We start from the raw sequence: 23,325 nt of genomic DNA, 5'->3' as shown, positions 1-23,325 counted from the left end.
GAAACTCCATCAATGTTGGGGGGGGGGGGGGATGCGTTAGTTTCTTTGTCTGTGGGAGGTGTGTGCCAGAGTCTGCTCAAATTGGGTAGACAGATGCAATGACTTTAGTCTGCAAGTGAAAACGAGGGTAGATCAAAACCTCCGCGCTGTTGCACTGTGGTCAGACCTTGTCTTTGTTGTTCATCTTCAGATATAATGGTTCTCTGGTTTAAGATTCATCCCCTTCCTTTTCATTTTCGGGGGAGGGGTGTGTGAAACAACTCCGACTGGTTTTTTTTTGTTGTTGTTTTTTTGTAAGTTTACAGTTTCCAGATCTGCATTTTATGCTCTAATATTACTTGCCAAGGTCTGACAGGATAAGCCTTCCTAACAGTAACACTGTATTAATGACTGTAGCTGCACAGGAAGTGCCGGCTCACAGTCCTGCATCAGAAGTTGAACAATCTTCACGTCAGACCAACATGGAGGCTACTTTCAAATAGCTACCAGACTGTGAAGGGTTCAAATTGGGGAGAAAAAAAAAAATCTTGCTGTATTTAAATAATTTAGAGAGGACCTGATGTGAAATTTGAAACTTTTTTTTTTTTTTTTTTTACCCAGCATTTCCCTGCTTTTTATAAAATGATTACAAGTAGTCTTTTTAAAATAAATGTTTGTGATGGCTAATGACGATTGCATGCACATATTTCAGAATGCAGGTGCTGTTCTTGACATTTTGCTTTACTTGTATGCTTACTGAGGTGGTAGCTTCTGTTGAGTGAAGATTGCCAGAGGTACCCGCACAACCAGTTTTCTTTGTCATTGTAATCAAAGTAGAGGGGTTTGGTCTCTCCCTGAAAAAAAGTTGTTTTGTTGGGGGGGGGGGGGGGGGGGTCAGGTATGTAGTGCCTTTAGACCAATATGATTCAGTATGAACAAAGATTGTGAGCTGAAATCGGTAGTCTTACTTAAAAAAAAAAAAAAAAACTTCCCAATTTCCTGTCAAGGAAATCCACGTGGCCGTTTAAAATATCTTCTTCATTGCAGACTTTATTTTTATGTTCATACACACCGATGAAGTCTGTCTGATGTGCAAACCGTTGCCGTTTCTTGCAGTGAATTCACAAGCGAAACTTGAGAAGTTTTACCTGTTGCTCATATATCCGAGGCCTTGCAGTGAGTCGCACTGACGGAATTTCCCTACCGGGTTGGAGAAAGGGTGCACTGTAATTTACAGCACTCCACATGGAAAGGAAGTGCCTTATATGGACATGGAAGTAGGCGTGGCTAACGGACTGGACAGGATCACAAGACCGATCTGAAAGCGAGTGTTTTCGTGTGCGCGATTACTGGGAAGAGGAAGGCAGTGGCGGAATTGTTTATGGCTTCTCTGTATGTGCAAAGCGACATGCTTGCGTGATCTCACTGCAGACAAATGCAGCAGAAAAAAATGACTTATTTTACAATTTCCTTTTGGTTTCTCTATTTTCCCAGTCGCTCTGCAATTTGTTAAGCACGGTTGATCTCCTCTTGACTGGACGGGAAATAATAGTGAGGTCAGCACGGCATGACTCAACCTTGGAGATGCATGCAGTCATTTCTGTTCGATCTCGAACTGGGTGCGTGGACCACGCAGTCATGCTGGGGGTACTCGAGGGAGCAGAAGAGAAACGTAACGATTATGATCTTGGTAAGTGAAAAGAGCCAGTGTTAAAGACGCATATCATTGATTTTTTTGTTGTTGTTGTTGATTGTCTTTTAAAAGCAAAACTTAAACCGCAGATCCTGCAAATAGCTAACGTCTACAGACAGCTACCAAGGCCAAAGTTAGATTTAATGCTCAAATAAAAAAATTCAGCGATTTGCATGCGTAAATGTGCACGTATTCACGTAGATTGCTGGTTGTTGACATTAATCCTTCGTTCTGTGCTTTTTCGGTGCGTTTGTTTAATAGTTGTGATATCCAGTTGTATCTACGACGTAGTTCCAGAGTGTACGAGTAGCCATGTCGCTAAGACTGACTCTCTTTGTAGTATTTTTTTTCTTGTTTGTTCGTAATTGATCTGTTTTGTAGCTCGTGTTAACCCGAATTGAATGCATTGTTGCCGTACTTTATCGCAGTGTGTCACGGTATTAGTGACTGGATAATCCCTTTCCTGCAACAAAGGACTTCTCGTAAATAGCGCTGAGCTGGCTGGTGATAGGGGGTCCAGGAAGGATTCTCGTATAGCACGCAGCATGTTTTTCTCGCTCGCTGCAGGGAATTCTCGCTGTTATGTCAAAAAAATACAGCTAGCTAGCCCTCGACTGTACGTTCACACCTCCGAGGATGACAACGAGGCACGCTCTGTGCTGTTTAAATTAAGATCTGGGTCGGGATTAGGCAATTACGTTTGACGTTAGAAGCCTATTAAACCTGTTTTACAGTCGGCGGTGTTCTAGCTGGGTCTTGTGTAACTACTCTTTCTTACTTTATGGAGTCATTATATTGCCTTTTCGATAGCTTTGTGCTCGCTAATTTTTAGTTTTTTTTGTGCCATACTTTGTGGCGGAGTCTTTCTGGCGAACGTTGGAAACAGACTGCCAGCACCTCGCTACTTTTGGACATGTTGCCTGGAACTTAGCTGTAGGGTAGCTATTTAAACATTTGCAGTGGCGAGTTCAGCGGTCTATCAGTCTTCTGGTATAAAACTGCACGCTCATCTTAGCAGCGTGTGAAACGTGCGTTGGAGAGCGTGCAGTAGGTTTCTGGTTGTCAGTGTTCCAGCCGAATGTCATTGAAGATGATACTGCTACATCAGTCATCATCGCTGTAAGTAAATTGGAAAAACCTGATGTATGCTCCCTTCAAATTTCCAGAAAAAATTCCCTGCATCTCTCATCCCAATGAAATGTTGTCAAATTGCATTGCGCCCGCCTCTGTGTAGGATGTGAACAGCTGCGCCTGTCTATTTTGAGGCGCGTGAGTTTACTGATGTAGCTAACTTGGAAATAGAATATAGGCCTAACATACTGGCTATATGGTTTAGAATGAGAGGCCTACCGCTGGGGTGTTTGAAGCAATGTAGCATTTAAAGTGTTCCGTTCGCATGTGCCAAAATCTTGTTTTCATGGTGACATTCTTTGTTATGTTGAAATCCTTCAACTTTTGCAACTCTGGTAGTGATGAAAATTAGAAGCGTCTGCTAAAGCAAAGTTTGAAGAACTAGAAAGTCTCTCCTGCCCACACGTACCATTTTGCTCCGATACTGTGGACATTGTGTTGAGCATGCGATATTGCTGGCCTGTTTTGTTTGGAGGGAGGGGCGCGCAGAGCCAGCTACTGCAGGTCATGATCCATATAGAAACGGCGTTTCCACTAGCCACAAAAGATTTGCAGTGACAGTCAAACAGCACCATCATGACTGCAGGAGTAATCAGAGCAGGTGCAACGATTAGTCACTGCACCTTTAAACCGCAGTTGCCCCGACCCTCCTGACGAGTGTGAAGTGAGTGTTTTCCCGCGCGACTGTACCGCTGGCAGGAAGGCTTTCTGTGCGGCGTCGCGAGCGGGCCTCGAATCAAGCTGCTGTTCCGTGCGTCAGTGACCTGTTTCAGGAAATGTGTCAGTCTTGGCAATGAGGAAATCACAGACCACTCTCACTTCCTGGATCTCTGCTCACAACTGCCCTGCTTCTCTCTGCTGTCAGCCTGGCCATGCAAGCGATAACTGGTCAAAATTAAATCCCAAAGGTAAATATGTAATTGGCAATATGTTGCTATGGCAGTGTGAAGATGGATGTTTGTGAATATCCTGGGGTCGTGATGAGTTATACTATTTTGCATCACCTTGCTTTTTTTCGCAACCAAGAAGAATGCATACCATGCTTTCTGTCTTTTTGGCACAACTGTACGTGTAAATTCACTGTTAACACGAATTTGAACCACTGCACTCATCTATTTTAAAACAAGTCTAATGTGGGCGATTTGTTAAAGCATTGTTAACATGATTCGCATTGAGTTAGCATAGGTAGACTGAAGAATATATTGGTTAGTTTAAACGGGTGAAAAAATTGCCCTGGTATGTCGTTGTCTTTGAGATGTAGTCTAAATAAGGACTGAGTAAATGGCATTTCAGAAACATGCTGAATTGGATTATGCAACAATGGCTGCACACCATTGTTTATGTTTATGCGGGCAATTGTCATTGTTTTTGGAAATGTATAATTATTGTTATCTGCGGAGCCACTGTTGCCAAAGCTGCTTTGACAAGTAAATGGTTTTAAGAGGACATGATGTATTAATGAGAACCGAGCGCGGTTCTCAATATTTCTGCCCCACTTATGCGTGGAGGACAGCAGGGAACGGAGCAAAAAGCCGTCTGAAGTGATGCACGTTTTCGCCAGGGAAGTGTTCGCCTCGCTCACTGCACGTGCACAACTCGCGTTCCAGCGGACCCTTTTCGCTGTTTCCCCCTCAGCCTTTAGTGAAGCTCGTGGTCTTGGTATAAAAAGCGCGTCCTTTTTGAAAGAAATAAAAGATGCCATTCTGCAACTGTTACCACGGTGTTGCCATAGCAATGACAGAATTTGTTCTGGATGGGCTTGTAATGCTTCTGTCATTTTATTGTTTTTTTTTGTTGTAAAGGATGTTATTCAGTGATTTTCTTTTCTCTCTCTCTGAATTATATTTAAACGGCTTTATAGGTAAAGGGAAAAGGGAGACCGAGAGAGACCTGCAGACTGGCTTACAGGGACAGGTCACAGTCATTCCTGCTTCATTATGTTCCTCCGATCAGCAGCAAAAAATGTTTTTTTTTTGGTTTGTCAAAGTGCCAGTGTTTATCGATTTGTTGTGTTGAGCTCTCTCTGAACCCCCGAGGAGGAGCTCAGGACGAAACGTCGGGCATCGAACCCCTTCCCTCCCCCTCGAGGGGGGGTGGGGGGGGGGGGGCGGGAGTTGATGGATGTGGCGGGGGGAACGGCAGATGAGGTTATCTGAGTGCAGGGTCGGGGGTAATGGCGGTCTGCGCAGGAGGAGACGGCGTGACCTGGAATCGGGCCCCGGCTCCGTCCGGCGGCCTGGCGGTGTCGTTGGTTCCAGCGCGCGCGCTGTTAAGTTTAAGTAATGGGCTTCGTCTGAATTGATCTGCGGAGAGATTAAGCTCCGTTAATGAGAAATTCGGATGAGCCGGGATATAATATCCCGTCTGTAAATATCCTGATCCCTTTAATCTAAATAGAAAGAATTATCAAAGGGCCTTGTAATAACACAATTGAAACGTGCTCATTATATTCCATAATGCCCGTTGCGTTATGTTTGATGAGAAATTTTAGCAGGTATTAAACATCACTTTTGGTTTACCAGGAGTTACTGAAGCACTGGATCCCAAATTTGCAGAAGCATACAGTACGGGCCATATTCTTTCCTGCTTCTTTTTTCAAACCAACAGGCACTGGGGAGGCCTGGGACACATGCAGTCTTGTGCGTGGGCCCCCCCTGTGGTCTCGTGCGTGGGCCCCCCCTGCGGTCTCGTGCGTGGGCCCCCCCTGCAGCCTCATGCATGGGTCCCCCATTCCTGCAGCCTCATGCATGGGTCCCCCATCCCTGCAGCCTCATGCATGGGTCCCCCATCCCTGCAGCCTCGTGCATGGGTCCCCCCCTGCAGTCTCAGGCATGGTCCCCCCCTGCAGCCTTGTGCATGGGTCCCCCCTGCGGTCTCTTGCGTGGGCCCCCCCTGCAGCCTCGTGGATGGGTCCCCCCCTGCAGTCCCAGGCATGGGTCCCCCCTGCAGCCTCGTGCATGGGTCCCCCCCTGCAGTCACGTTCATGGGCCCCCCCTGCATTTTGTTGCTGTGCTCATGCACTCCCTGGGTTGCTGGTCCTCAGGCCCTGTTCAGTTGCTTCCTATGCTTTTTCTCCCAGGACCAGCTGAAGGAGGTCAGGTTGTTATCTCCATTTGCCTTTCCATGACTGGAGAGGTGCATGTGCTTTGCTGTGCTAGCTGGTTGGCTGTAGGCCAGTATTTCCATACCATAAAGATACTATTTGCAAGTTTGAGAATTAACCCAGACATGGCCAGCTTGGAGCAAGTGTTTGCTTTCCTTATACTGTGGATCTCTACGATGCAGTTTTGCTAAATTAAATGCATGAGGAAGATTTTCTCTGTACAGTATGACGCCGTTGCCTTTAAGATAATAATCATTGAGTGGGAGCTAGGGAGGAAGTTAAAATTTTCTAAATCAATACAGTGCTGGTACTGTATAGATTCACTGATCTTAAAGAGTCATTGCAACACACAGAAGTCTATAACTAACTATAAAGGTCAGTGAATCTGTGCACAGGTGGCTCACCAATGCATAAAAACAAATTCTTAGTTTTTAGTTCTTGTTTGTTGTTGTAATTTCCAAACATGGCTTATGCTGTAAAATAATTGAATGAATGGATTATTTTCCTGAAAAAAAGGCATTTTTGTTAGTGCCTGAATCCTGCAGGTTAATTTTGCACATTTATATTGTACACGAGCTCAGACTCAAAGGAAATGTTTTGCTTGAGAGTTCTTCACCGTCCCCCAGGACTCCCCCGGAGCAAAGCTTGCGCGCTCAGAGTAAATGTTATGGTGATTTGGATCACTGTTTACAAATGGTTTTGAGATTGTTTTGTGTTCTTCCCTCCCCCACCCCCCCCCCCCCTCCCCAGTTCCTCACTATGGTTATGTAAAACTCTATTAAAATTGCTGTGTGCAGAGACTCGAGGTGCAGTTGAGAACTGTAAATGATAATTGTAACAGCTGGAGCACTGCGGTAATTAGCGCGTAGCGTACCTGCGGCGTTGCACGCTCTGTTCCGGAAAGACGGCGACCCTGTTGCTGTCAGGCCCGTGCCACTGACCTACAGTAGTACTGGAATTCAAAACAATGAGTCAGTGATCTTCATTCCTGGTCCTGCGGTGGGGTGGGGTGGGGGTGGGGGGCGGGGTGGAGGGGTGCAGGGTCTGCCGGTTTTTTGGGTTTTCGCCTCAGTATTAGCAAGCAGTTCAGACCCAGGAAACCAGGAGAGGTGAGTTGACTGTGTAATTGGCTGCTTTAATTGACCAATTAAATGCCATGGTAACAGCGACAACCAGCAGACCCTGCGGCCCGCCAGGACCGGGAATAAAGATCGCTGTTATATGTAAAGTAGAAACTACGATCTCTGTACAATCAATGCACTTTACATTTCTCTATTTGCTTTACTCACGTGTGCATTATGTCAGGGTGCATGTCAAGCTTGAGCCTGGCTAAGGCTGGTTTGTGGTGACTTTCAAAAAAACAAAAAAAACAGGCCAGGGGGTAGTGGGTGTGTGTTTTGTGATTTTTTTTTTTTTTTTTTTTTTTGTGCGTGCGTGAGTTTATGTTCTTATTTTTAGCCAAACACAGAATGCTTTTCTATTCACAGAAGTCCTGCTTTAAACATATGTCGTGTGGTTATGTGTATAATTGTGCAGATGGTATAATTGGGTGCTTTTGGTGGAGATGCAGATTTAGCTCTTCCACAGGTGCGGGGGGGAAAAACTGAAATAGATACACAGCAGGGTTTCTCTGCTATATTGTTTATCTATATTAATTACCAAACAGAAAAGACCAGATTGTATTAGAGGAACAGATGTGGAGTAACTTCAGAAGAGCATGTTATTATCGATGTACACAGGAATGGAAATTAAATTAGATTTAATTTCTTGGCGCTTTAGCTGGCTTAGCGCTGTTGGAACTCACTGTCCGTGAAGGCCCAGAAGAAAGAAATCTTTCTGAAGTGCATGCAAATGATGTCGCCGCTGCAGCGTTGCGCGATCGTTTCTGTCTCCCTCGTCTTCCTCCTTTCGGCAGATTTCAGACGGCCTTCTGCCTGCTCCACTGTAAAAAAATAAATAAATAAATAAAAGAAGAGACAGCCTGAGGAGCAGTTGACCTTTGACACTGCCGCACAGAGTCCAGAGTCAGGTAGGCTATAGCCTACATCCAGGAACGAAATGAAACCGTGACGTTTAAAACTGCTCTGAGCCAGCTGCCAGTGCAGTTTAAACTGGCCATTTAGAACACGCAATTATTTAACTGTAGCCAGTATTGCAGTATAAAAAGCTAATTTGATCTATGCTCTAGGGTAACTGCAATAATTGGTTATAACAGTCAAGGCAGGTTCCGTAATGTGGTTATGGAATATCTTGGTCAGTGTGTGATTTTTCCTTTAATGTTTGCTTTAAAGCAGTGTTTAATGTTTAATATTTGCTTTGCTTTAATACTTAAATCTTGCATTTATTTTTTCTCAGTACAAAAATTTGTTTCTAAAATGGTTTCAACAAAGCAAAATAAATGGCATAGTATTGTACAAAATGGTTAATTACAGCTTAATTATATGGATGTTAATCTGCATCTGATGTGGCAAAATATGGTTGAGTTAAGATACTTTTTTGTGGTGTCATTTCATCATTGAAAATTCTCTTTAGTTTGCTTGATGCACTGGCAGACTAAAGTTCTGGTTTTCTATTGGACATTGCTTAACCAGTCTCTGCGCTCGGGACAATCAACTGAAGGCCCCCTGTGTGTTCCTGAAATGTCTCTATCACGCCAGCCATGTTGCTAATGGTGTTGTGCCCCCCCCCCCCCCCACCCTCCCTTAAAATCTGTATTTGCTCTTTACAACTCTTGCTCCTCACTAAATTAAAGGCTCACAGTGGCTAGCACCTTTACAAAGCTAATACTGGGGGTGGGGGTGGAGTGGGGGGTGTGGGGGGGGACAATGGGCCCCCCGCCGGGTGTTAAAGTGGGGCTCTCTGGACGGGGGCGTTCACAGCTGACCTCTCTCTCTCTCTCTCAGGGCTCCGCCTATGAATGAAGGCCTCGAGCGGACCCTCAGACGTCTCGATCCACCGACCTTGGAGCGGAGGAGGCCGAGGAGGAGGAGACGGAGGAGGAGAAGGAGAAGGAAAGGGGCGTGTAGTCTTCAAACCCCTTGTCCTCTCCCTGTGATTGTCTGCCGTGCCCCCCCCCCTCCCCCCCGCCCCAGTGGAGCTCTGACAGCCACCCTTTAACAGTCTTGTTCTTTTTTTTCTTTTTAAAAAATACATATATTGTTCTAGAATAATTTCTGTTAGGACTGTGAACAGTCGAGGACGAGCGCAGCCAGGGCCTGTACGGACAGCTGGGTAACCAGGCCCTGCTGAAGACAGGGTCTCAGGCTCGGTGGTGTCGCTGGGTGGTTTGGGTGTTTTTGGAGTGCCCTGCCACACACTGCCCCGCCCCACCTCATCCCCCCATCCCCAACCAACCCACCCCGCCCCCCCACCCCCCCCACCCCCCTCTTTGCTTGATGACATAGCCATGAGCCTGCCGCCCCAGCAGAAACCCAACGCCAAGAGGACGGGTAAACGCATCTCCTTCTTCAACGAGCAGGGCGTGGCCATGAAAGAGCCGGTGGTGCAGCCGGCCGAGGCGGGGTTCTTCGGCCTCATGCCCCCCCCGTCGGAGCAGAGGCCCGGCGAGGCGGGGGGCGTCCCGGCCTCCGGCGCGGAGGGGCCCAACCTCTACGTCAACTCCGTCATCTTCAGCCCCGACAAGGGCGGCGAGCAGAGCCGGGGCCACTACCAGCACACGGTGCCCATGAAGTGGCCCCACCAGGAGGCCCCGCAGCAGACCGGGTGGCCCCAGGGCATCCCCATCGCCTCCTGGTCCCAGGGCTATCCCCAGTACCTGGGCGTGGGCCTCAGCGACGCCAGGGGGGGCCAGGCCGCCTTCCTGAAGCCCATCAACGAGAAGCAGCAGCTGCCCAACCCCGCCGACAGGGACGTGGCCAAGGCCCGGGCCATGGACTGGGAGCAGCAGCAGCAGCAGCAGCAGCAGCAGCAGCAGCAGCAGAACGTGGCGGCCATGCAGCATGCGCACGCGCAGGCCTACCAGCAGGGCCAGAAGCCGGCGGTGCTGCAGAGCCAGCCGCATGCCTCGGCGCATGTGGCCCCCGGGTCCGTGCTGCAGCCCTTCCAGGTCGCCTTCGGGCAGCCCAGGCCGCCCCTCCCCTCCGACTACTACCAGGTGTTCCAGAGCAACCGAACCTTGCCCAACATGAACTACACTGCGCAGCCAAAGGCCCAGCACCAGCTGCAGCTGCAGCAGCAACAGCAGCAGCTGCAGCAGCAGCAGCGGCAACAACAACAACAGCAGCAGCAACAGCAACAGCGGCAACTTCAGCAGCAGCAGCTGCAACAACAGCAGCAGCAGCAGCAGCTGCAACAACAGCAGCTGCAGCAACAACAGCAGCAGTTGCAGCAACAGCAGCAGCAGCAGCAGCAGCTGCAGCAACAACAACAGCAACAGCAGCAGCAGCAAAACCAACAGCAGCAGCAGCAGCAGCACCCACAGCAGCAGCACCAGCTTCAACCACACCCGGCCCAAATTCAACACCCAAACCAACACTTTCCAAACTTCTTCCAAAGCACCCACCTGCTCCATGACAACCCGCACGTTCAGCAGCCCCCACCTCAGGCTTTGGGGCCCCCGGCCCCACCCCAGGGGCCCAGCGTCCAGGTCCCCGTGGACCCTCCCGAGGCCGAACCCCAAAAGTTCCCGTCGGGCCCCCAGCCGCCCCCGGACGCCCCGCAGCCCGCCCCCCGCAGGTCCCGTCGGCTCTCCAAGGAGGGGGGCGTGCCGCCGTCGGGTGACGGCCCCTTCCTGGCGCCCATGTCCCAGCCGGGCCAGGGGCCCCAGAACGGGGGCCCCGAGGGCCGGGGGGCCCCCGCCAACGAGGACGTCCAAACGGCGGCCACGGGGGTGATCCAGAGCACGCGGAGGAAGAGGAGGGCGTCCCAGGAGGTGAACCTGGAGACGCTGGCGCAGAAGGCCTCCGAGATGGAGTCGCTGCCTCCGCAGGTCGTCAAGGTAACCACCGCCGCATTCCGCTAGCTTCCCCTCGGCCGTTCGTGCGCTGGAACGCTGTGAAGGGCTTCGTTCATTCGGTTACTCTAAACGGGGTGGCGCTGTTTGGAAATGTGGGTAGTTTGGTGTGTGGTTAAAGATGAGTTCCAGGTTTGTTTTATTAATTTTATTTATTTATTTCTTAATTTTTTTTTGAGGAGTGTGTTCGCTGATACAAAGTGCCTTTTAAATTTCCAAGAGCGGCTTTAAAGGAGTAGCTGTTGTGTCCCAAAATGTTTGATTCTTTACTTCAGTTGAAGCACTAAAAGAGCTAATGTACATGTAATGTTCTCTAAATCCCCCCCCCCCCCACCTCGCTTCAAATGTTGCATGCAGAGCTCGCGCAGTAGAGTATTTTAGCGGTTAGCTTATGGTATTGCAGCATGAATGTGATGACACACCGGTAGTTTCCTTGACACTGGCAGCGAGAGGTCTGTGAATAGGAATCGGATCTGTGTGTGTCGCCGAGCACCGCCCCGAGCCTGTTTGTGTACGTCTCCCGGCGATCCCACAGGAGAGCGGCGTGCAGCGGTGATGACACGGACGCGCAGTGCGCGAACGCCCACTAGTGCAAACAGAAACCTGGCACGGCCCGCTCTGCGCCGGGTTACTGAGGGAGGCGGTGGGAGGCGAAGGGAAAAGTGTATCAATATGTTCCAGAGGAATTAGGCCTGTGTGTGTGTGTCTGTGTGTATGCGCCTGTGTGTGCGCCTGTGTGTGCCTGTGCGTATGCGCCTGTGTGTGCCTGTGTGTATGCGCCTGTGTGTGCCTGTGTGTATGCGCCTGTGTGTGCCTGTGTGTATGCGCCTGTGTGTGCCTGTGCGTATGCGCCTGTGTGTGCCTGTGTGTATGCGCCTGTGTGTGCCTGTGTGTATGCGCCTGTGTGTGCCTGTGCGTATGCGCCTGTGTGTGCCTGTGTGTATGCGCCTGTGTGTGCCTGTGTGTATGCGCCTGTGTGTGCCTGTGTGTATGCGCCTGTGTGTGCCTGTGCGTATGCGCCTGTGTGTGCCTGTGTGTATGCGCCTGTGTGTGCCTGTGTGTATGCGCCTGTGTGTGCCTGTGTGTATGCGCCTGTGTGTGCCTGTGTGTATGCGCCTGTGTGTGTATGCGCCTGTGTGTGTATGCGCCTGTGTGTGTATGCGCCTGTGTGTGCGCCTGTGTGTGCCTGTGTGTATGCGCCTGTGTGTGTATGCGCCTGTGTGTGCGCCTGTGTGTGCCTGTGCGTATGCGCCTGTGTGTGCCTGTGTGTATGCGCCTGTGTGTGCGTGCGTGTGCACGTGTGCGTGTACTGTGTGCATGTGTGTGCGTGTGTGTGTGTGCGTGCGTGTGCACGTGTACTGTGTGCATGTGTGTGTGTGCGTGTACTGTGTGTATGCACCTGTGTGTGCGTGCGTGTGCACGTGTGCGTGTACTGTGTGCATGTGTGTGCGTGTGTGTGTGTGCGTGCGTGTACTGTGTGTGTGTGTGTGTGTGTGTGTGTGTGTTTTCATGAGAATGTGAGTGGATGTGTGAAAGAAGTGAAGGCAGAAATGATGTGTGTACGTGCGTGTTTTCGAAAGAGGATTTGTGTTAATCATACAACATGCGCGCACACACACACACACACACACACACACACTCACTCACACACTCACTTCTCTTTCTCAGTTTGTGCAATCAGCACATGAAGTGTGCTTCCTGGCTTGAAAACTTTCATATCCACCCCAGGACTCCGAGTGGCAATGGCTTATTGTGATTATATTCAGTCGAGGCGGTAAAAAAATATTTGACTTGACACATAATGTGGCAGTCATTCTCTCTGGTTATGAAGGGACTTAGTGTGCTAGCTGAGTAGCACAGCACACAGTGGAGGCTGCTGTTACTCTGAATTCTTGTCACATGACCTTGATTTCAACAAAAAAAAAAAAAAAACAGTTGAGGTGGAGCAGAACAGAAGTCACTGATGCAAATCAAAATAACCGTCCATTTTACTCTCACTCTCTCTCTCTTTCTCTCTCTCTCTGTCTCTGTGTCTCTCTCACACACACGCGCGCACATGCACATGTGTGCACCCACCAACACAGGCATGTGTGTGCATGCGCGCGCGCGCACACACACACGGATCCACAGGTCGCCTTACTTTTGCAATGTCAATATTACATGCTGCACAGGAAATTGTTATCAGGGAAACAAAATAAAAATTTGTGTCTGCCAGTTGCTTGATTTAACACATTCATTTTCTGGTGTTATCGCGAAAAGGATTTTGGCTTGCTGTTTCGCAAGAACACGAAGTATCTACCCAGTGCATCTGTCTGCACTCATGGTGCCAAAAGGACTCGGTTTTTTAATTAACTGTGAGGGACTAGGAATTTACAGAGCAGAGCGAACGCGGAATTAAAGACCGTGTGTATGTGCTCAGCTGAAAAAGGCGCGCGCGGGATTCTCTGACCCGGCCTGGACGCGTCCTGCTGTGTTGTCCATTCGCTGTCGTTCAGCCGCGTGTGGGAACTGCACAGGCAGCGGCAGAGTGGAACAGGCCGCAGACCGCCAGGAGGACGACGCTTTTTTTTCGCTTCAGTGTTCCGAGCCTCGGGGCAGAACTGCGCCGCGTAATCCACGGGGCGGAGGGAAGTGGGCAGATGGCGCAGCAAAGACATTCAAATATGTAGAGATGTACTTTAAAAAAAAAATAAAAAAAAAAAAAAAGAAGTAAGTTGCAGCATGCCTGTGTGTGAGGCTCACCTGATCATGTGACCGTGGCACCGGCGGTAGAAGCTGCTGGCCTGCATTCCATCACTCCTGCAAAACTCCGCCCCCAGGCCAGGGAGGGGCCTGAGTGCGCCGCTCTCTCTCTCTCTCCCCCCTCTCTTTCTCTCTCTCCCCCCACCTCTCTTTCTTTCTCTCTGGCTCTTTCTCTCTTTCCTTCTCTTTCTTTCTCACTGGCTCTCTCTCTCTCTCTCTGGCTCTCTCTGCAGTGTAGTTTCCTCAGTTTACTGTACGTGGCCTGGGCTGTGCTGGACTGAGAAACTACAAGAGTATCGCTGAAAACGCCCCCCCCCCCCCCACTTTAGGCCCAGCGATTGCATAATGAAAATGAAAATGAAAATGAAAGTGCCTGTGAATCTGGAATCTTTGAAGTTACTACATTTATTATTTTATATTCTATCAGGTGGACCTATTTGGTATATCCTGCTGTTAACAGTAACATTAGCTTTGAGCTTGATGGGTACAGGTGGTGGAGGGGACGCAGGTCTCAGGTGTGTCTCTGTGTTCCAGCCGGAGCCGGGGGAGATTTGGATGCCCGGCGGTACGGCGGCCGCCCCGGGCCGAGGCGCGGGCGAGAGGGAGGGCGTGAGTGCCAAGCGTTCCCGTGACGACCTGCTGCCGCTGGTGATCCCGGTGTCCGTCCCGGTGCGGAGGGCCGACCACCCCTCGCCCGACCGGGAGCAGGCGGACCCGCTGGGGGCGTGGCCTGCCCGGCCCGCGGGCCTGCCGGGCCTCGGCCAGCCCGAGCACAAGCCCTCCGTCATCGTGACCCGCCGACGCTCCCTCCGGAACTCGCTGTCCGAAAGCTCCGGCCTGGTGAGGTTCAGCGCCGCCCTGTGCTTTCACACTAATCTTTCACAGGGCTTTTACAGGCTTTTTGCAGTCTTTACAGGGCTTTTACGGTGCTTTCACAGAGCCTTTACAGGGCTTTCACAGAGCCTTTACAGGGCATTTACAGGGCTTTCACAGAGCCTTTACAGGGCATTTACAGGGCTTTCACAGAGCCTTTACAGGGCATTTACAGTGCTTTCACAGAACCTTTACAGGGCATTTACAGGGCTTTCACAAACCCTTTACAGGGCATTTACAGGGCTTTCACAGAGCCTTTACAGGGCATTTACAGTGCTTTCACTGTGCCTTTACAGAGCCTTTACAGGGCTTTCACAGAAACTTTACAGGGTTTTCACAGACTTTCACAGGGTTTTTACTGTGCATTCACGGTGCTTTCACCGTCTCCCTCCGTCCTTCCTGTGCTCTGTCCTGTCTGCTCTTTTCATCTGTAAATGAGATTATAAACCCTCCCCTATCCACTCTCCCTCTTTCTAATTCCCTTCAACACCCCATCCCCCCAGATTCGCTCCTCTGCTCCCCCTCTCCCTGCACCCCCCATCTCGGGTCCTAGCTGCAGCAGTCCCAGGCACAGATGGGGTTTTGCGGCTCTGCCCTGTAGTGAGATTAGACAGATTAGAAGTGTTTACCATGGTGGGTTTGGGGGGGCGTAGGAGGAGGGGATGTTATTCCGGATGTGGCAAAAACATGGTAAATTTTACTGTATTATTGACATTTTATTTGTTGTCTTCAAGGTGTGTTTTTTAATTTTATTTTTGCGTTTATTATTCTTCTTCTTCTTCTTATTATTATTATTAATAATAATAATAATAATAATACCATAATTATTTAGTATTATTTTATTAAATTAGCTTTTTTTTTTTTTTGCCTTCACGCCATCTTTGTCTCTGCAGAACGGCGGTGGCGAGGGAGGGAAAGACGACGACGGGAAAAAGTCCAAACGCCGGCCCCGCCCCGAGCCGCTCTTCATCCCGCCCCCGAAGCCGGGCACCTTCATCGTCCCGCCCGTGTACTCCAGCATCACGCCCTACCAGAGCCACCTGCGCTCGCCCGTGCGCCTGGCGGACAACCCGCTGACCATGCCGCCCTACACGCCGCCGCCCATCCTCAGCCCCGTGCGCGAGGGCTCGGGCCTCTACTTCTCCACCTTCCTGTCCTCGGCCGCCGCCGCCGCCGCCGCCAACAGCCAGGGCCTGCCGCCGCCCGCCACGCCCAAGTCCGCCACCCGCAGCCTGCTGCGCTCCAGTGAGTGCACGTCTGCTCCTGTTTACGCTTTTCCGCCATCGGGCCGGCCTGGCGGGTCGGCTGGGAACTCGTTTGAGTGACAGCCTTGGGGGGTGGGGGGGTGGATGGAATATAGTGAATGGGTCAGTTGGGATTGTTGGGTGGGGAATGGAAGATAGTCTATGGGTCAGTTGGGGGTGGGGGGGGGGGTTGGAAGATAGTCAGTGGGTCAGTTGGGGGTGGGGGGGTGGATGGAAGTCAGTCGATGGGTCGGTTGGTCTACGAACTATGAAGTTTGTAGTTCAAAACTGACAAAGTCTGTTTTACTTTTTCTGTGCACTGAGGACGTCTGCATGCGGCTTGGGCTGTAATTTTTCATAAAAGTGTGTTTTGGAGTAAGAAACCACGAATGAAACTTTCTTTTCGTCATTTTTTTCTGTCACTCAGACAGCTGTGATATAACACCCCCGGTTCTCTCTGCGATGGGCGAGGCCACACCAGTCAGCATCGAACCGTGAGTACAGACTTTTAACCCCCGCATGACCTGCTCTCTCTGACTGTTTCCTTTCATAAGAAACACCAAGTAGTCATTTACATAGTCAGTTTTTTTTACTACCGAGTTCTTTTTAGTAAAGTTTTTTTTTTTTGGTATGTATCAGTTCTGCATTGCGGTTGCTTATTTTGTGACCAAAAATCGGCATGAAGCCTGCCCGCTCATGCCGTCTCAGATTCGTTGGCCAGGCGTTGTGATTCTGGGCCTCCTCTATGTCATAAGTGCTAGCGTATTGATTACAACAGCAGTATACGTGCTTGTCCTGCTGCAGAAAACCGAAAGGTTGCATTTCCTGTGGTTAATTTGCTGCCTTGTTACGGATCTTAGCAGGAAGCTGAAAAGTTGGAGCGAAGCTTTTATCTACGGTCTGCTGTCAGAAGTTCTCATAGTGACAGTCTGTTCGAATTAACCAACATTCAGATTATGGATTTGCTGACCTTGGACCCATGGCTTGATAAGAAGTAGGACAGACAGCATTCTACAGCAGGATGACGTGACATTTGCAAGTCCAGGAGCTGAGCCTGTGACCTCATCAGGCACTTTGCCTGTTTTTACTCGTATACCGCCACATCGATCCAAGCAATCAAATCATAAATGGGTGACGCTATACATTCTGGGCTCTTCACACTTATGACCAGTACATCTCATCTAGCTATCACAATAGCCATGGGCATGTGGTTTTTGGCAATTAATTCAAAATTGACCACAGGTGTTGACCAGCTGAGTATTATTTAATGTGTCTACTGTCAATTCTGTTTTTAGAAAAAAAACTGTAATTATTTTGATTATCGAGCAAAATTATTTTTGCTCTTAATGGTGTAATTCCTCAGTTTGGTCATAATGGCCCACGGTGCGTTCTGTGTTGAAGAGCTGACTTTTGATCTTTTACATAAAGCAAGATGAGATTAGATAACTTGACGCGCTCTTTTGTTCTTTACCTCAACATTTCCTGTTTGAGTAAATATAAACAAAGCTTATGCAGGTGTCAGATGTGCCCAGCTGTGAAGGAGAGTGAGCTCGCCTCTAGTTCTGCTAAATATGGCCTTTTTATCGGTGCAGTTTGCATTGAGCCCCAACTTCTAATGCTAGCAGTGCGCTGACGATTGTTTTGTCCCTCACCGAATAGGAAGTGGCTCCAGCACATATCCAGCACATTTCCCACAATGCACCACATTGTGTGCATTTCAGCTTCCGTGTTACAAAATAGAGGCGGCTAGAGAGAGAAGAATGTGTTCCCTTTCCAGGTGCTTACCTGTGTCACACTTGTGTCAAATCGTGAGTGGAGGGGACTGGCGAAGACTGTCCATGTAATTTCCTGTTAAAGAAACAAACGCTAGGCGCGCTTAATCATTACCACAGCTGTTATTTATCTTTGTTTTTGAAAGGTTGCAATGGCCCATACTTTGAATGAGTTATGTATCGCTGAAACTTTTTTTTTTTTGTGTCCGGTAGTTTTTCCTTCAGTTATGAAATTGAGGAATATCCCCACAAGGTAATAGTCAGTTACCAACGAGACAAATGCAACCGTGGCTGTTGGCATTATTAGCGGATGAAAACGTAGATGTGCAGCATCGTTATGTGTCTTGAAATATTAATCAGCGTCTCAAAGAGGCTGTGTAACTCTTTGAAATCTTAAAATCCAAATATAGCGGTTGCCTTCTGCACTCTGTTTCCCCCCCTGTAAATAGTCTGAGAATGCACAAATCGCAGCGCCCGAACTTCGCCAAGTTTTATAAAGTCAAAGCAATAAACAATATTAATCTACTTAAATAATGATATGTATTTATGAGCTCTCCTTTGAAAGAAATGTTACAAATGAATATGCATTTAGTCTTCAGACATTTAATGCATTTTGAACCAAAGATAGCCTCATCCTGCTTTCTAAGTGACTTAAGTGCATGCTAATGTCCTTCACACTTCCCTCCAAGCCTACCAAGAGAAAATAGTTTTTGTTTTGTCTGTGCCTTCTTAATATTTATGTATTCATTTAAAGATTGAAAATATTCCATTGAAACCCTTCACTTTAACACACTCTGCAAAGATGAAGGTTAACTGAGACATGATCCCTTACAGTAGGCATGTCATGAAAGCATAAGAGAGCTTGTACTTTGTTGACTTATTTCCAAGTAAGGCCATTCTCGCTCGACACGACTTAAAATTTTGACGTGACTCAGAGAAAGGAACTATAAGAAAAGGGCGAAGGTCCATTTTTTAAAAATTGGTTTTCCCAGGATAGAACTGATTTTTTAGCATGTTTCGCCTTTCGATGGATATTTGAACGTCTTGGTCTTAATCGGAGAATTACAGGAAGCACATTGTAAACTAGGGAAGCAGGCCGGAACAATGAAGGGAAATGATTTTGTGCTTGGAGGAGTCCCTTCAGCCCGCCCAAATCACTTACAGTATGAACCACATGATATGTGCAGACAAAGAGCAATTGCAGAAAACTTATTTTTGGTTTAGAATCAGTTTGAAAATTATGCTGAAATCGTGAATGTTGAATATTGAATATCTTGCAGTCGTGTTGACTTTGTTATGTGCGCTTTCTAAATGTTTTTTTGTTTTTTTTAAACCGAGGCTAAAAATCTGCATAACGGTAGCATCCTTTTGAAAAGGCCTGTCTTCCATCTGGCAAAAAACACTTTGTCTGGATACTGTCTGGACAGTGTGACCCCTGACTCTAGTGAACTAGCTAATCAGCCGGTACTCTTTTTTTTCTATAGCATATGTTCATTTCACATATCTTTGTGAGAAGGGTGCTGTTTGTCCAGTGCTAGTTTGTACTTGGTAGGATTGTTGTTTGCTGAACAGGTCACTCTACAGGGTTGGAGTCCTGATCGATGTGGTCACTTCTGGCACTACGATCCTTACTTCACTCTAGCGTGTTTCTTTTGCACCTCTACACCGTGAACCAATGCACTTGTTGTACGTCGCTCTGGATAAGAGCGTCTGCTAAATGCCTGTAATATAAAAAATGTAATGCTGGATAACTGGCAAGCCTAAAATGAGGAAGGGGGCTGGATATGAATTCTGTTCTCGTTTTATTCACTGTCAGGCTCACTTTTTGACACCGTGAAGGTAAAACATGCAGGTAAAGAGCATCCATTGATGTTCAGTTAACGAGGGATAGACGACCCTTTGTGCTGGAGAGGCGGAGATGTCTGCCGTTTTGTTTCATCTGAGCTAGTGCAAGGACATATTAGCATTAATTATTGGCACAAACGAGATGCAGGTGACCGTGTGTTGAAGGTACCCAGAATTTCATCAATGCTTTGAATGTGCGGGATTTGCGACGTCTGTAATTATTTGCAGCAGTGCTAACGGTTGTAGTAACGTAGTTAGCAGTGTGCCGCTCGCCTAATCTGAAGCGGGATGTGTTTGGCCGTTGATCGAAATCCTCCTTTATGTAATAAAGGACCAGAACTCGCGTCTGTTCTGGGCGAAGCAACCGCCTGGTGACTGAAGCCAGTTTTTTTTCTGAGCAGAACTGAGCGCTGGCCTGCTTAGTTACTAAATTTGGTCCTTGTAAAATGCAAGACGTTTGTGCGTTTAAGATTTGATGAATGAATTTTGCTTTCCAGTTAGCCTTTTTTTTTATTTTATTTTTTTTTACACAACACCTTTTTCCAAGTGTTTATGCTTTGCTGTTAATCGGGGGGGGGGGGGGGGGCGGGGGCTGGTGGTGGTCTGCCTTGTCCAAGCCCAATCGCGACGTGGTTGTGACGAATCAAATGTGAGAACCGCGTTCTAATAGGTTTTTTTTTTTTTTTTATTTATTTTTCCTTATTGATTGAAATTGTGAAGCAGGTCTTATGCAACCGTTCTGCGGTCTTTCCAGAATTTAAAAATAGAAATGTCTTCCAGAGGCCGCAGAGATTAGCGTCCCGGCCACCGCGTCCAAAATCTTTGCAACAGCTGAGTGCGGCGATGCCAGCGTTACAGATTGTCTGCCAGTGTCCCGGGTGTTGCTTAACGCGGGCAGGTTAGGTTCTGCTCCTGTGTACACCCGTGCTGTCGAAGACCACGGTGGAAGCGCTTCACCTGCCCTTTTTTTAAAATGGAAAAGTAAAAATAAAAAAAAAGAGAAAAAAGGTATTTTTTAAAACCCTGAATAATTTGCATCTGATCTAGTAAAAGGTCTCGGAGTCCTGTGTTTAATCACACCGAGTGAGAGCAGCAGTCATGTGTTTTACTCGAGGCCTGCTGCTGTACCAAGCTCAGAAATAACACGCACACACACACACACACACACACTGACCCTATACTGGGGCCTGTATCATGAAGCTGAGTTACTGAGTTCACTTCAGTCCACGTTCCTGAACTGGGAGGGTTCCAGGTTTAGGAAGGTCCTGGGGCCTTTGTGACGAAGCAGGATTCGTGAGTTAGCTGGATACCTGTGCTGAGTTAAAACCCGGAACGGCTGTTTTTACTGCAGTCCGCGCTCCGGGTTTGGGAGGGCTCCGGGTTTTACTCGGTGCCGACACGCAGCCAACTCGGTAATCCTGCTTTGTGATACAGGCGTCTGGGCCAGGCTGTCGAGCCCCCAGGCCAGGGCCTGGCATCGTGGCATGGCTGCCACTCTGGCACGTGTGGCATTGTGCAGGCCTGTGGGAAACGCCTGGACTGCCTGTTATAAATGCAGTCGATGCCGATCCCCCCCCCCCCCCCCCCAAATTAAGATAATTTCAGATGTGTTATGATAAAACCAAAGATGGAAGAACCTGGTTTTCCCACACAAAATCAACGGACGATGCAGTCCGAAAGTATTTGGACAGTGACCTAGTTTTTGTTGTTTTGGCTGTGTACACTCAAGCGCATTGGATTTAAAATGAAGCTGTGAATTAGAGGTTAAAGTACAGACTCAGCTTTAACTTGAGGGTGCTTACGTGCATATTGGGCGAACCGCGTAGGATTTGCTGCCCTTTTCATACTGGGTCACTCCCGTTTTAATAATCTTATTTTTGTTGAGCGTATGAATATTGTTTGTTATGATTACCACGAGGTTTAGATATAAATAATTCCTGGGTGGCTTTCCGACGAGTGGAATGCATCCTGCACTGATGCAATGCTTGTGTAATCTCGTGAGCCTGTTCAGTTGTGCTCTTCCCTGTGTCTGTGTGAGGCATGGCTTAGGCATTAACCGCACATTAAAGCTGCTGTGCTTGTGGTCAGCTTTAGCCCATCCTCTGAGACAGCCATAGCTTTAGCCCATCCTCTGAGACACCCATAGCTTTAGCCCATCCTCTGAGACAGCCATAGCTTTGTCCCGTCCTCTGAGACAGCCATAGCTTTAGCCCATCCTCTGAGACAGCTATAGATTTAGCCCATCCTCTGAGACAGCCATAGCTTTGTCCCATCCTCTGAGACAGCCATAGCTTTAGCCCATCCTCTGAGACAGCCATAGCTTTGTCCCATCCTCTGAGACACCCATAGCTTTAGCCCATCCTCTGAGACAGCCACAGCTTTAGCCCATCCTCTGAGACAGCCACAGCTTTAGCCCGTCCTCTGAGACAGCCATAGCTTTAGCCCATCCTCTGAGACAGCCACAGCTTTAGCCCATCCTCTGAGACAGCCACAGCTTTAGCCCATCCTCTGAGACAGCCACAGCTTTAGCCCATCCTCTGAGACAGCCATAGCTTTAGCCCATCCTCTGAGACAGCCATAGCTTTAGCCCATCCTCTGAGACACCCATAGCTTTGTCCCATCCTCTGAGACAGCCATAGCTTTAGCCCATCCTCTGAGACAGCCACAGCTTTAGCCCATCCTCTGAGACAGCCACAGCTTTGTCCCATCCTCTGAGACAGCCATAGCTTTAGCCCATCCTCTGAGACAGCCATAGCTTTAGCCCATCCTCTGAGACAGCCATAGCTTTAGCCCATCCTCTGAGACAGCCACAGCTTTAGCCCATCCTCTGAGACAGCCACAGCTTTAGCCCATCCTCTGAGACAGCCATAGCTTTGTCCCATCATCTGAGACAGCCATAGCTTTAGCCCATCCTCTGGGACAGCCATAGCTTTAGCCCATCCTCTGAGGCAGCCATAGCTTTATCCCATCCTCTGAGACAGCCATAGCTTTATCCCATCCTCTGAGACAGCCATAGCTTTAGCCCATCCTCTGAGACAGCCATAGCTTTAGCCCATCCTCTGAGACAGCCATAGCTTTAGCCCATCCTCTGAGACAGCCATAGCTTTGTCCCATCCTCTGAGACAGCCATAGCTTTGTCCCATCCTCTGAGACAGCCATAGCTTTGTCCCATCCTCTGAGACAGCCATAGCTTTGTGCCATCCTCTGAGACAGCCACAGCTTTAGCCCATCCTCTGAGACAGCCACAGCTTTAGCCCGTCCTCTGAGACAGCCATAGCTTTGTCCCATCCTCTGAGACAGCCATAGCTTTGTGCCATCCTCTGAGACAGCCACAGCTTTAGCCCATCCTCTGAGACACCCACAGCTTTAGCCCATCCTCTGAGACAGCCATAGCTTTATCCCATCCTCTGAGACAGGCATAGCTTTAGCCCATCCTCTGAGACAGGCATAGCTTTAGCCCATCCTCTGAGACAGTCGTAGATTTAGCTCATCCTCTGAGACAGCCATAGCTTTAGCCCATAAGCTGTGGGTATAGGTGAATTTTAAACACGTGGTATCTGTTAAAAAGCATTTCTCACGGTCGGTTGTTCATAGCTAAATCCAAGCTTAGGGTACTTTTGCAGTTTTACAAACTGCAACGACAAAACTTCTGATTCCCTCAACCCAAAGAAACAGTAGTTCAAAAAGTTTTTAAACTAATAATGAATGGGTAAATAAAAATATTACGTAAGAAAATGTTTTTTTTGAAAATAAATAACGCTGTTGTTATTTCACCGACTAGTGGTTTCTGTGGTGCAGTAGTTATAAATGAGTATTTGTGACCGTTGGGTGTGGGGTATTTTTTTGGCGTCTCTGTCACTTGCCGTGTGAACAGTCACGTCCTCTCGCGCTGAGTGGCCGGGGTCAGGTGAGGACTGGGGTCACGAGGGGATTGTTAAACACTCAGATTCGGGACTGTCCCGGGTGTCAGA

The 23,325-nt window shown here is 48.5% G+C and overlaps 1 protein-coding gene across 2 annotated transcripts in view; it reads left to right on the top strand.

Annotated features, from left to right (window-relative positions):
• The first annotated feature begins 9,279 nt into the window (after positions 1 to 9,279).
• The window catches only part of mideasb (mitotic deacetylase associated SANT domain protein b), a 28,721-nt gene continuing 14,675 nt past the window's right edge, over positions 9,280 to 23,325 (top strand). For both annotated transcript variants that reach the window (XM_035414668.1, XM_035414661.1), the window contains exons 1-4: positions 9,280 to 10,863; positions 14,155 to 14,460; positions 15,387 to 15,738; positions 16,165 to 16,231. In XM_035414668.1, coding sequence (XP_035270559.1) covers positions 9,313 to 10,863; positions 14,155 to 14,460; positions 15,387 to 15,738; positions 16,165 to 16,231 — 2,276 coding nt within the window. In that variant the 5' untranslated portion in view covers positions 9,280 to 9,312. The remainder of the gene's footprint in view (positions 10,864 to 14,154; positions 14,461 to 15,386; positions 15,739 to 16,164; positions 16,232 to 23,325) is intronic.

This window comes from Anguilla anguilla, chromosome 1, assembly GCF_013347855.1.
Source record: "Anguilla anguilla isolate fAngAng1 chromosome 1, fAngAng1.pri, whole genome shotgun sequence".
In the NCBI taxonomy this organism is placed as follows: Eukaryota; Metazoa; Chordata; class Actinopteri; order Anguilliformes; family Anguillidae; genus Anguilla; species Anguilla anguilla.
This window is presented reverse-complemented; position numbering and strand designations above follow the sequence as displayed.